The sequence below is a fragment of the Pteropus vampyrus genome, unplaced genomic scaffold, assembly GCF_000151845.1.
Source record: "Pteropus vampyrus isolate Shadow unplaced genomic scaffold, Pvam_2.0 Scaffold331, whole genome shotgun sequence".
In the NCBI taxonomy this organism is placed as follows: Eukaryota; Metazoa; Chordata; class Mammalia; order Chiroptera; family Pteropodidae; genus Pteropus; species Pteropus vampyrus.
In genome coordinates, this window is record NW_011889112.1 from 307940 (window position 1) to 321693 (window position 13754).

At 42.1% G+C, this 13754-nt stretch overlaps 1 protein-coding gene across 2 annotated transcripts in view; it reads right to left on the reverse strand.

Annotated features, from left to right (window-relative positions):
• Nucleotides 1-1547: 1547 nt before the first annotated feature.
• Nucleotides 1548-13754, reverse strand: part of USP22 (ubiquitin specific peptidase 22) — a 55327-nt gene continuing 43120 nt past the window's right edge. For both annotated transcript variants that reach the window (XM_011378120.2, XM_011378121.2), the window contains 5 exons: nucleotides 8415-8541; nucleotides 7463-7554; nucleotides 6580-6642; nucleotides 5717-5866; nucleotides 1548-4830 (listed from right to left, as the gene is read on the reverse strand). In XM_011378120.2, the coding sequence (XP_011376422.1) occupies nucleotides 4788-4830; nucleotides 5717-5866; nucleotides 6580-6642; nucleotides 7463-7554; nucleotides 8415-8541 (475 nt within the window). In that variant the 3' untranslated portion in view covers nucleotides 1548-4787. The remainder of the gene's footprint in view (nucleotides 4831-5716; nucleotides 5867-6579; nucleotides 6643-7462; nucleotides 7555-8414; nucleotides 8542-13754) is intronic.

The following is a 13754-nucleotide window of genomic DNA, read 5'->3' on the forward strand; positions in this document are numbered from 1 at the left end:
AATCCCTACAGGGGGAACTTCTAATGATCAGGGCGACAAAATGGCATGCCTTGTGGATGTAGTCAGCTTCCTTTCTCAGACACCATGCCTGCTTAGCGGACCCATGAACTAAATGGCCATCTAGACAGAGGTGGAGGCTAGAATAGGCTCAATGTCATAGACTTGCCCTGACCAAGGTCCGTATGACTAGTTGCTGCACAGTGCCTAACTGGCTAACAAGAGACTAACAAATCTCTGGGATGACAATATCCTAGTAGCAGCTAGCCATCAGGTGGCAGGCTGATGACACGGGGCCTTTTCCATCATGTTGGGGAGGGAGAGGGGCGGAGATTTGTCTTCTCTGGAATAAACCAATATTCTGGATATAGATTTGCCTGCCCTGCCTGTCAGTACTACCATCCACTATTGCAACATTCCATGCGTCACTGCTTCTGATCAGGGAACCCAATTTACAGTAGCAAGATCATGCAGTAAGGGGCTTGTGTCTACAGAACAGCTCTTACTATATCACCTACCTCCTGGAAGCAGCTGAGCTTATAATTACTGATGTCTGTTATAGCGAAAGGATGTGGTTCTTCTCTTCTGGGATAACTTTTATATTTTCAACCAGAAACCATTATATGGTGCTGACTTCCTCAAAACATACAGGTCTCGAGATCAAGGAGTGGGAGTGAGACTGGCACTTTTCAGCACTATTATACCTAGTAACTCAATCACAAATTTTTCTTATTCCTGTTCTTGAAAACTTGGGCTTTGGTGGTTTAAAGGTCTTGGACCCCAAAGGAGTAGTTTACCCTGGGGGAAACAACTCCATTTCTACTTAATTTGAAGAGACTGCAACGCATGGGGAGAGGAGAGCCACGGCTGGAATCCAGAGGGATTCTCTGGCACCTCTCTGTATTTCTATGTAAGTAAAGGAACTTGCAACAATGGCATCCAAAAAAATAAAGAGACATTTCAGAAATGATGGTCTGGGTCAACCAGGTAAAGATCAGGTAAAGTTCTGAGGGTGAGGGAAGCGTGCAATGTGGAGTGGAAGGATGTCACAGATGTTAGGTAGTCTTGTGACCAATTACAGAATCAAGGACAGCACAAACTATGCCTACCTTCTTTTTATTGATATATACTATTTTCTCATCATTTGAGGAGCTTGCTGCAAATGCGTATACTTATACCACATCCCAGGTCTTGTAATCAAACTCTGGCAAGGACTCCCACATTTAAAAAAGCCCCTCAGGTGACTTTTATGCACATCAAATTCTGAAAGCCCATGGCTGTCCTGAATCCATGATAGGTCACCATCCTTCCCACAAGAGGAGGAAAAGAGTCTTAAAGCAGCAGCAGGTCAAACACAGAAAACGGAAATGTAGGTTGCATGGACTTGCCAACACCCAGGGCAGTCAGGTTGGCACAAAACAATAGCTCTGGCCGCTGAATTCGGCAGGGTTTCCATCTTGGTAATGCCTGCCCTGGCAGGTATCCACAGCCTGGGGCCTCACATGCCTTGCCCCTCTTTGGCTGCTGTTAGAAAGGGGAGAGACGGCCAATTTTCAGAATAAAATGTAGCTTTATTATGACATAGGAAAGACTACAAGCCATTAAGTGAGGGAGAAGAGTCAAAACAGTTCCTCAAAACAATAGGTAAAAGAGAGGTGTAAACATCTTGGTAATTAAATCCACAGCACTATCATTGGAATCTTTTTCTTACAATTTTTGTTTTCAGTTATAGTAAATCCAACAGTCACTTCAATGGTCAAAAAACGGCAACTTTACACAATGAAAGCATACACACACCAAGCCAAACACAAATGCTCAGGTATATATAGTATACGGGGCTGCTGCAGAAGGTAAATCCTGGGAAGGTAAACCCGACAGGAGAGGGGCTGTGTGGGCCAGAGGAAGGCCTGGACACACAACCCTTAGGCTGCCCCCTCAGCCCTGGCCCTGACCCCCCTCTCTCAGAACTCTACACTGCTCAGAACTTGCTTCAGATGCCTGAAGAGGGAAAGTTCAGTTTCACTGTGAAGCACTTAAGTGACAGCCAACATCTCAGGTTATTTTAAATATACTGGTGAAAGTGAAAAAGGTCACCCAACGATTCCTTAGTGGTTAGACACACTAGGTAATGATCTTAACATCAAAACTGGGCTGGTTGTTAGGAAACAAGAAAACCATTTTCCTGAATTTTACAGGTGGATTGAGAGCTTAAAAAAAATCCCAACCCCATTATGTAATATTTTGTTCTTAACAAGGTAAATTCAAATGAGCACATCAACCACAGGACCTACTGCTGGCAGTACAGGGGGAGGACAAACACCATAGTAGCAGTGCCACCTCCATCCCAGTTCTTCTAGTTGGAGGGGCATTTCTCAGCAGCAGAGATAGAGAGGTTAATACTTAGAACACCAATGCCAAAGGGAATAAAGAGAACTAATTTGAATACAAATGTTTAAAATAATGTCTGCAAAAGATAAATGTGGCCCCACTGTCTCTCCAAGTCCTCCGGTTCTGAGAGAAAACTGACCCCCTAAACATGAGCAGATACAGAAAATACAGGAAAGTGTTAGGGGAGGGTCAGATTTGGGAAGCAGGTTGGGCAGACCACAGGTTATCTGCTTTGTCCCCACTTTGCATTTTGGACACTCCAGTAAAGGAAGGAGGCCACAAGGTGGCAAACCACAGGAAGAGACTTCAAGGCTAAGAACTCTGTAGGCCCACACTTCAGTTCATTCCCTTTTCCATTAGATTTGTTCCTTATTAAAAGACACACCTCTCCCCCAAAGAATCTTCATAGCAGACACACGCGAACTCGGAAACATGGCGCCATTTCTTAAAATCTGCACCTATCCATATTTCTCTGATAATGCTTGCTATTTTAAAATATGCTTTAAAACCTGTGTTCCTAAATACAGAGATATAACTGAGAATGAACTGAGAGAGTACTTGAAAAACTACCATTAAGCTGTACATCTGAAACTAATATAATATTGAATGTCGACTGTAATTAAAAAAATTTAAAAAAGATCACTAGGGATTTTTCCATATGATTCTGCAGTATGATTGTTTTGCATATTCTAGCATTTTCCATATTAAGTAATAACTACCTGGTATGATTCCCCCTACCCTCCGCCCCCCTGCCAACTGAACTAGCTAATGAGCTAGAATTGGTCCACTGCCTGCTTTTGTATGGCCAGTCAGCAAATAGTTTACACATTTTTAAACAGTGAAAAAAATTTTGACATGTGAAAATTATATGAATTCAAATTTCAGTGTCCATAAATACAGTTTTATTGGAACACAACTAGGCTCATTTGTTTACATATTATCTATGGCAAGAGACCATATGGCCCACAAAGCCTAAAATATTTACCATTTGGCTCTTTATGAAAAAAGTTTGCTGATCCTGAAAAAGATGATTCTACTCTTCTCCAGGAATGATTATTCCACAGATCAGATGCAGACTGGATTCCCAGGGTGTTTCACAAACTCTATTAAATCAACTTTTCCTCTCCTATGTCTCTCAGTTTTAATTTCTCAGAAATGCACGAACAATCTAAGTCTGGGTTTGGATACACAGACGCATGCAAGATACCTTACAAAGAACAATACATATTGTTTCAGCTCATTAAGCTCTTCCCATAAGCTCAATCACAAAGTTATCTTTTCCTGCTACAATTTAAACTAAACTGAATGTAAAACAGAGGCACTCAGCAATGTAATGCAGTCTCCATTGGATGCTACTCCAGCTTCAAACGGACACACCAGCCACCAAGCAGTAATAGGGACAGCTGGCGTGGGACAGGCAGCCAAGAAAATATGAGGAAGGAAAACAATGAAATCACTGAAAAATGCTTCATCTACTCAAAAGATTAATATGTTAGAGGCAGTTATTAGCTATAGCCCAATTCTCCTCTGCTGCATATTCTAGCTTTAACCAGACATAAATGCTTCTGGAGTAGGGGTGGACAACAAAACAGCACCAAAAACAAGATTAACTCTCAAGAGTAAAAGAAAAACTACCTAAATTTCAGTATAAACTCACGTTACTATCATTACATTTATGAAATTCACCATTGTGGGAAAAGAGAAGATAAGAAAATGCCTATTTCTAGAAACTGAGAGAGAACACCCAGGCTGATGCTTCCACATGCAGTGTGATGCTACATTACCTGCAGAAATGACATGCTTGGAAACCTCAGTTAATGTCTTCAGTTCCACAGGCTCTGGGGGTGGGGGCTGACAAAACAGAAGCTAAGAATTTCATACTATACATAGTTAATACTAAAACTCACAAAGACAAAGATACTTGCAATGTCCCCTGTCCTTGCACAATATTTTTGTCTTCTCTACTGCTTTAATGCACCCATAATTTTAAAATGGACTGGTGCCTTTTTAATTCTGCACTGTCATGCGGTGGAAGTGAAGCACCAGGGCAAGGCTACTCCACAGTGTGGGGGTGCCCCTCACTCACACGCTGAAGAGCAAAGAAGATACACTAGTGATACACATGCTCTGCCCCTTCCCATGCAGAACACATCCTTCATTACATGTTTTTTTCTGTTGTGCAGTTCCTGGTGTTTCCTCCCACCACAGTGCTTGTCCATTCAAACCCCACGATCCTGGGCAATAACTGCTGCTGCCTCCTCCAGGTCCAGGTTGCACAGGAATCTGATGCTCTCGGGGGCACTTCTGTGAGTGGTAGTATCATGATGTTGGGGAGCTCGGGGATCATTTTATGAGGCCTGCCAACTCTTGGCCTTCATTTTTCTGACCAGATGAGGATAAGATTACTCATATTCCAGGAACTGTTTGTGATAGAACAGTAGGTATCTGAGGAGGCAAAGAGAGAAGTATGCTTATGTCTTAATTCATGAGCAGTTAAGGCAAAACTAACCCTCCCCAACCAGAACCCTGGAACTGTGACCTCAGCTCTCTCCAGCAGTCTGATTTCTTGGATCTTAGATCCCCAGGAGGGTCCTTGGCTAGGCAGTGGCAGTGCTCCCACGTAATGCCCCTGGAGTCTGTCCTTCCACCTGTCCACCAAGAAGTTATGAGGCCTGTCCTTCCACCTGTCCACCAAGAAGTCATGAGACCTGTCAGTCTTGCTTCCCACACAGCTCCTGAACCCAGCCTCTCCTGTCCAGAACTGCCAGTGCTTCTGTATAAGAGCAACTTTTGGTAAGACTCCTCTAACAGATTCAGTGTAACCCCCTCCTCTGCTCTGGCCTCCTCATTGCCACAAGGCTGTCCTCTCCAATACAAACTCTTCCACACAGGCTCTCTCCCAAGGGGGTTTCCCCACAGCTCAGAATATATAGTCCAGATGCGCCTTGCAGAGTCATGGCAGCTCATGCCTAGGGCTAGGATCCTACTGATAGTCTGAAGACTAAGGATTTAGCAAAGGCTAAAGGTGGATGATGATGTGCCAGGAAAAAAATGAAAAAGAGAGGAGCTGCTAAAGAACTCATGTGTCAGCTCACACCACAACTAAAATAAATGACCACCACCATGTTCTCTGTGTTAAGGCATTAATCAAGAGTGCCCTGCTCAGAGATACTGTCTCCTATCTGGTGACCAATCAAGGCTGGTATTCTGTCCAGAATAAGCCTTGTTACTTCAGCCACTGAAGGTGAATCTCCTAGAATGGTACCAAAGGCAGACGTGGCTTTGGATTTGGAGGTACACATGGGGAAACAAGCGGCCACCCCTGACGTACCCCTCACTGTCCAGCACATCTTCAATGCTGGCCTTGGTGATGATGGCATCATCGCATTTGAACCACTGGTCCTTGTGCTGCCGGATAAAGCTGGTGTAGTGGCCACTCTCCAGGGTCCCTTGGTGGTTAACGACTGCAAACAAGGAGTATCTGATTTGGGAGAAAAAGAGTGGGGAGAGACTGAGTAGATAACTCAATTTTATCACCATCAGAAACCAGACAGTCCAAGCAGTTAGAGGCCTGCATGGTGATGGGTAGCCTGCTGACCCCAAATAGTAATACCCTAGGAATCAAAGGTGGTGAACAGACAGCACAGAGGGTGGCCCCTACTCAGCTCTTGAACTTCACTAGAATCACATTTAGTGGAAGTGATGGGAGCAACTGGTATTGGGAGTTACTATAACCACTCTCTCCTTTCATCCTGTCACACCAATGGTACGAAGAAAGATGACGAAGGAAAGATCAGAGGCCAAATTACAATGCCAGTGAAGGCAAAGATCAAGGGGTCCAAAATTCAGACACTGAGCTTTCATTCTAGGACTGCGGTGGCCAAATTGACCCTCACTCATGTACAAAGGCCAGGAGAAAGGGGTCAGGCTCCTACAAGAGAAGGGTTTGTGATAAAGGTGTGAGAAGTACTTTCCTAATAGAGGGCTTAAGTACTGTCAACATTAATTAGTGGGCAGCAAGACAGAAAGCAGGCCAGTGGCCAAAAAAAATGAACTCTGCCACTGCTGCTCATAAATGCAGTCGTCTCCCTAGGAAAAGCTGGTGGGGCCCTCCCTGCCAAATCCTACTGGAAGTCCCAGGTTTCCCACTCACACCTGGAGATGCCCAGGGCACACCCACAGGGCACTACTTACTTGTTATCATTATTGAGACTATCTGCTGGCTGCTGGTACTGTCCATTCATTCTGCTCTCTTTGCTGTAACAAACACAGCAAAACTTAGCATCATTTAAAATAATTAACCTAAGAGACACATGGCTCAGATGATACCAATGGTATTATTGGGGGCCTACTCTGCCAGATAATGTGCTGGATCCATTTTATGTATGCTTTCCAGTTCTTCCAACAATTCTCCTTTTTAGGCAGAGATTATCCCCATGTAAAGGTAAGGAAACTGAGGCCCAGGCTGGCGAAGTGAACTGCTGAGAGCACTCCTTTTGCAAGGAGTGGAGCCAGCCCTGTTCTACCTGGTACACCTCCTGGCAAGGAGTGGAATCTTCCCTAGACCGTTCCAAGGAAATGCAGACCTGCCAACATCTTCGTGCTTTAAGCCACTAAGTTTGTGGTAATTTGTTACAGTGTCCCTAGGAAACTAATATGTGTCCAATATATTAGTGTCATGGTTTTGGGGAGGGTAAATTTTTATGTGGTCTATGATATCGAGATTTGAAAACAAGAGTCATGAAATGTACAACTGAAAAATTGTTTATCTGTATTTCAAAATCAGTTCCATCAGTTAAAATGCTGTCTTCTCACTGTGATCCTTGATACATTTCCTTGTCTGAAAGTTGAAAAAGAGTTGCTTGAGAAAACCCAAATGTGAAACAAGACTTCTGAAGGAAAACAGCTCATTAAACTAAAATGTGTTTTGAGTTAAGATCAGGATAATAATTTGGTTTTAGCTGGTGCAGTTATATCCATGTCTATAACTGCCTCATCAGGGAGTTGGTGCCAATTGCTGACCAAACAGAGCCACACCCTTTTGAAGACAGACACAACTGAACAAACCCTTTCATACCTGGATGCCATGAAGGGGGTCATGTCTAGTTCCAGGGGGAAGGACACATATGTGGTAATCTTCCGCCTCAGTTTGGCCGAGTGTTCAAATCGCTACAGAAATGAGAATGAGAGGGAAGAGGAATGAAGCTGTAACTGGCTTTCTCTGATGGTGCTTCTCTGTGCACTCTCCAAAATATGCTTTTCATCAATTTTCTTATTCTCTTTTGGCCATTGCTGGAGCTTATTGATTCGATAACGCAGTACTGATCCATATAAATCTAATTTATGGGGTTCAAGTAAAATCTTAAAATGATGTGATTGTTCAAAGTGATAAACATCTTACAACAGACCCAGCAAAGTGCAAGATAGTAGAGAACAGGATGAATATCTGTCACCTCTGGAAGCAAAACTAAACATAATGCTCATTTCACCTGGTAAAAGACATTCTTTGACTGCATCATGGGAGACCAAATCCAGTAAGCAAGGTAGAAGTGGTTTGGGTTTTTAAAAAATTTTAAAGGGTCATAAAATAAAATGAAGAATATGAAGCTGAGGTCATATGGCTATGAAACCTAAAATATTTACCAACTGACCCTTTACAAAGAGCTTGCTGACCACTGGACTAAATCATAATGCTAAGAGTTTTTGTTTGTTTTTAAGTAAAATAAAAACTTGGAGGATGGAAGAATTTAGGTAGGAGCAGTAAAACCTTAACAATCCCCAACTCTGGATGAGCAACTCACATCCTATTTTCATTATGCAGTAATTACTTTTTGTTCCCAAGAGACGTCTCTCCTCAACAGAAGATAGGGAAAGAGTTACAAGTTATTAAACCCTTGTTTCTTTAGAGCATCTTACCGAGTCACTGCAATTATAAAATGTACTCTAAACACCAAACCAACAGGCTCTAAGTTGTTCTGGGGACTAAAAATAAGAGTCTGCCTCTAGAATTTGTTTTCTAGGAAACTTACTTTGAGATGAAAACAGGCTACAATGGGCAGTTTCTTCATGGTGAGCTGTTTAGTAGACTCCTGGTAGCTATGGCAACCACTACATTTGATCTTGGCACTGCTTCCTAAGTGCTCTGGTCTGGTAAATCTACAAGGTATTTAAAACATATATATTTTTAAGAAAAAAGATGAGAGAGATAAAAGGAAAAATAGTTATTTTATCACTTTTACTGGATTAATTTACTAAAAACATACATACAGTTAGGGGTATTTATAATTTCACAAAGAAAAAAATTAAAACTATTTCTTCCTTTACCTTTTCTCATCACTTAAAAAAACACTTAAATTTTTTTAAAAATGAAAAGTTTGGTGAAATATTAATAATTTTCTAATTACCCCAACAATCGAATTTGTCCCAGAAAAACAAAAACTTGGGCTCACACAAAAACTGTGCACAAATGTTTTCGGCAGGTTTATTTTTAATAGCTAAAAAAAAAAAAACAAAAACAAAATAAAACAAAAAAAACTGGAAGCAACGCAGATGTCCTTCAATGGGTGAATAGTTAAACACACTGTGGTACATGACACCATGGAATACTAGTCCGCAATAAAAAGGAACAAACTTGATACACACAACCTGGATGAATCACCAGCAAATTATGATGGCTGAAAAAAGCCAATCCCTAAAGGTTACATGTTGTATAAGTCTATCTACAGAACATTCTTAAAACGTGGAATTTACAGAAATGAAGAACAGATTTGCAGCTGCCAGGGGTGAAGGAGACAGTAGTGGTGGGAGGGCAAGGTGGTGTGGCTATGAGGGCTCCTGCGTGATGAAAGTGCCTTGTATCTTGTCTGCTTTGATTTCAATATCCTGGTTGTACTAGGATATTATACCGGGAAGCTACAATTATCTCAAAAAGCTTAATAAAATGAGACTTTGGGGTAAATAGTAACTTTCTAATGATAAAGATATATCTTGAAATAGAAAGGTTGCACTAGGTAAGTCTGCAAGCATTTCTGGCACAGGTGGCAGTTATGAAAGATAAAAACCCATGAAATAAATGTTCCGATACAGTTTACACCAAATTTTTAAAGTTTAAAGCTGAAAAACGAAAAGAAAACTTGACCTTTTCTCACCGAGTCTGGAGATCTTTCTTTGTTCTTTGGAAATTCTGCCATCTTAGCTTGGGCCGGACGAGGCCCCTGAGCAAAGTGAGCCCTGCCTGCCCAAAAGATGCCAGGAAGCGAAGTGCAAGAACAGGTAAATCTCATGGAGAAGGAAGGATAGAGCAAGGCATCTAAGCATGTTCAGTGTTACCTGCAAGAACTAGCCCACACATGCAGTCAGCAAGGTCTGGAGTACAGGGAATTCTGTGGACATATGACCTTGTCTTTTCAACACAAAAAGGGCAAAGAAAGAAGCGGGGAGGGGAGCTGAAGCCTGGATTTGAAAGGGACTTATGAGACCAATTAACCAAATGTAATGTGTGTACCTAGTCTGGATCCTGATTTGAACAAACTGTAAAAAATAGTTTAAAAACCAATCAGAGTAGTTTGAACACTGACTGGATGCCTGATAGGAGAGAGAAATGTACCCATGTTAACAGTGAAGACTTTCAATGTACATCAGAGTTGCCACAACATTACTCCATCATCCAATTTTCCAACTTAAAACACAGTCTGCCCCACCCCAACCACACTGCTCGGGAACAACCACTGGCCACAACTGCATCTCTAATGTCTCAGTAAGCTTCCATGGTCAGTAGCAGTGACAATAGGAACAAATACTCATGTAAGTGTCATTATCTGGCAGAGAGAACTATGCACAATTTTAGAATTGGAAGTCCAATGCCAAGCATAGCTAAAACTATGTAGAGGACTCTGCAGTCCCTCAAGCATTCAGAGCTCTAGGCAGGTGACAGGTGGGTGGAAGCAAGTGCTTGAGGCAACAAACTTCCCAAGCCCTACACCTGGCTGCGAAGATGCTGTCACCAAACCTGCTTTCAGTACCCGCAAAAAAGTGCCAAACAAGTCCCACAATGTTAGACATAAAGACAATCTGGTTTCAAATTCAGTTATACAAAAATTATGAAAGGAAAAGGGAACCCAATTCACATGCCTTTTCAAGTATCTAGCCATTCCTCCCCTCCTCCATTTGGGTAATTTCCAAATCTAGGTAGGATCAAGGCCTATCTTCTACCATAAAAGTTGACCACAAAAGCCAGTATTTGCTCTTCCCAGCCCCCAACAATGAGGGCACTAACTGAGGCATGACCAACTACATGCTCCTCATGGGGACTTTGTACCTAGAACAATTATTCTCAAGACGCAGATGTGGGAAGACTTGTCATTTCAGGAGCAGCACCCTAACCTCACCAGGGCAGCCAGGCAGCAGTGGGCTATATATTTCTGGATATTGGTCCCAAGGCTCCTATGGTTACCATCTCTTTGCTGAGCTGGGTTCTTAGCCTTCCCTTGGCTTCTGTGAACTACCTAATGCCCTTACTTGCTTAAGTTCACCAGAGTCAGTGTCTGCCATTTGCAACCTTGCAAGAATTCTGATGGGGTAAAGGCAGGTAAACATTTACCAGATGCCTGTCAGCATGCTAGTGCTGTGGGGGACAAAAATCATCCTGAGGTAGTCTCCTCCCCTAAAGGGGCTGCATTTCAATCCCAATTGAGAAAAAATACAACATGCAAATATAAAAGTTGAAATAGCAATAAGGCAACAAAGAACAAAGAGTGCACCACAAGGCTGATACAAAAAGGACCATGGAAAAACTACGGAAGCAACTGGCTTCGAAGAGTTTTGCCCTGTTACAAGGAGAGCATTCATGTCCTGCTGAGTCTGCCTCTTCCACGAAGGGTTCAAGGAGCAGTGTGAGCACTCATGCAGATGGTGACAGCCACCCAGCTACCCTTAAAATTCTCATCCTCATGAGACACTTGAAAACCCGGAGAGAGAAAAAAATCACGTGAACCTTAAGTTCCTTTTAACAGCTTTGTGATCTACTCTAAATATAACTTGAAAAAGGACCCTTTGCTGTTTAGTGTCCCTTGTTGCCTGTTTTGTGGGCAAAATTTCAATTTTATTAAAATTGACTGTGAAATTTAATTTCATTATAAATACTGTCTTGAAAAAATTTTGTTTTGCTTTTGATTATTTATATGCTTGCTTTCCAAATTAAAAATTTGATACCTCATTTACAACGGACTCTAACAGTATAACAAAGTTAATTTACTTTAAAATTCTAAACATGTACCTTTGGGCCTGTTGACTAATGCAGCAAGGTAAAAACCAGGAAGCTTGTCCTTCCACCCAAAAAGAACTTATCTGCAGTGATCCTGAATTAATGCAAGTAAAAAATAAAAGGTTGTAAAACACTAAACTCGAAATAAAATTTAGGGAGAGAGAAGTCAAAGTGGCGTAGATGATCTTTGTTCAGCTGCTCTTAAGACATCAAAAGTTGTGATGGAAACATGGAACAAACAGCAAGCAGAGTCACTTGAGGTCTAGATGAACAAGCTTTACAATTAAGGAGAGAAATAAGAAATCACCCTGCAATGGTTGGAGGTAGGAGTGGGCAGGGATGTGAAGCTGCTCAGTCCCTAGTGGCTGAGTGGAACAAAGGCTGAGGCAGCAGCAGCTGGCAGCTGCAGATGCCTCTTAAAGGGGCCATGTCCGCGACTGGACTTTTGCGGTGATGGACTCGCTCATTCTGAGCACCAGCGCCGGGTCATCTGCTCCAGGGACACCATGGACTTACAGTGAGATGATGAGTTGTTGGGCCAGAGGTGAGGCATTCTCCCAGGCAGATGTGCTGGCGGTACCCATTGTTTCTCTGTAGAGCCCTCCCCCCTTGCAACTGTGTAGACACAGCCATATCTGAGACATCAAATAGGATAACAGAGGTCGCTCTTCCCAGAAGATTCCCTGAAACTCTGCCTTCCACAACTTCCAACCCCATCCAAGCCACATCCAGGTGTATCCCCAGCGAGTCAGGAGCTCCTTGCTGAGCCGCTTCAAGACTTACACTGGTAGCAGCTGACCTTGGTTTCTGGCATGGTTTCTTGAAGCAACTATAAGTAGAGCATCTGTGGATTGCTTGCTGAATCTTAAAGGTGGCCCTAGAGGGACACACAGGCTGGGGCTAAACTGGGCCTGCTGCTAAACCCTTCTCAGGACTGTGCCACTAGATACCTACTACACAGAGCCATGCTAATTAAGACTGGGAGACTCAGAAGCTTTGCTTAGTACATAGAAACAGACACAGAAAGGCAGCCAAAATGGGAAGACAAAGAAGTAGAAACCACATGAGAGAACAGAACAGAGATCCAGGAATAATGGAGTCAACCAATCTAACAGATGCAGAGTTCAAAACACTGGTTATAAAGATGCTTAATGAAATTAAAGATGCTTAATGAACTCAGTGAGAACTCTAACAAAGAGAAAAACATCAAAATGGAAATTATAAAAGGGAACCAGTCAGAAATGAAGAACACATTATCTGAGTTGAAGAGTATATTAGAGTAAATTAACAGAGTGAATGAAGAAGAGGAATGAACCATCAATATAGAGGATGGAAAAGCCAAGGTCACCCAATAAACATAGCAAGAAAAAAGAAGCCAAGAACATAATTATTTAAGGAGTCTTTGGGACAAAATTAAGTGTAAAAACATCCATGTAATAGGGGTACCTGAAGGAGGAGAGGGAGAAAAAGAAGTAGAAAAGCTATGTGAAGAAATAATGATGGAAAACTTCCCTAACCTGGCAAGGGAAATAGACATACAACCCTAGGAAGTTCAGAGAGTCCCAAAAAAGAGGAATCCAAAGATGCCCACACCAAGACAACAACATAATTAAAACGCCAAAGGTTAACTAAAGAGAGAATCTTAAAAGCAGCAGAGAAAAGCAGTTAGCTACCTACAAAGGAGCATCCATAAGATTGGCAGCTGATTTCTCAAAAGGAATTTTGCAGGACAGAAGGGCTTGGCACAAAATACTTAAAGTGATAAAAACACAGGAACTACAACCAAGAATACTTTACCCAGCAAAGCTATCATTTAGAGTCGAAGGACAGATAAAGAGCTTCCCAGACAAAAATAAGCTAAAGGAATTCATCAGCACCAAGCCACTATTACAGAAAATGTTGGAGGAACTTCTTTAAGAAGAAAAAACATGTATCAAAATCATGAATAAAAAATGGTAATACATATCTATCAATGACTACCTGAAATGGAAAAGAATTAAGTGCTCTAACCAAAGGGTAGACTGGCTAAATGGATGAGAAAACAAGACCCCTACACATGCTGCCTACCAGAGACTCACTTCAGAGTAAAAGACACACAGATTAAAAG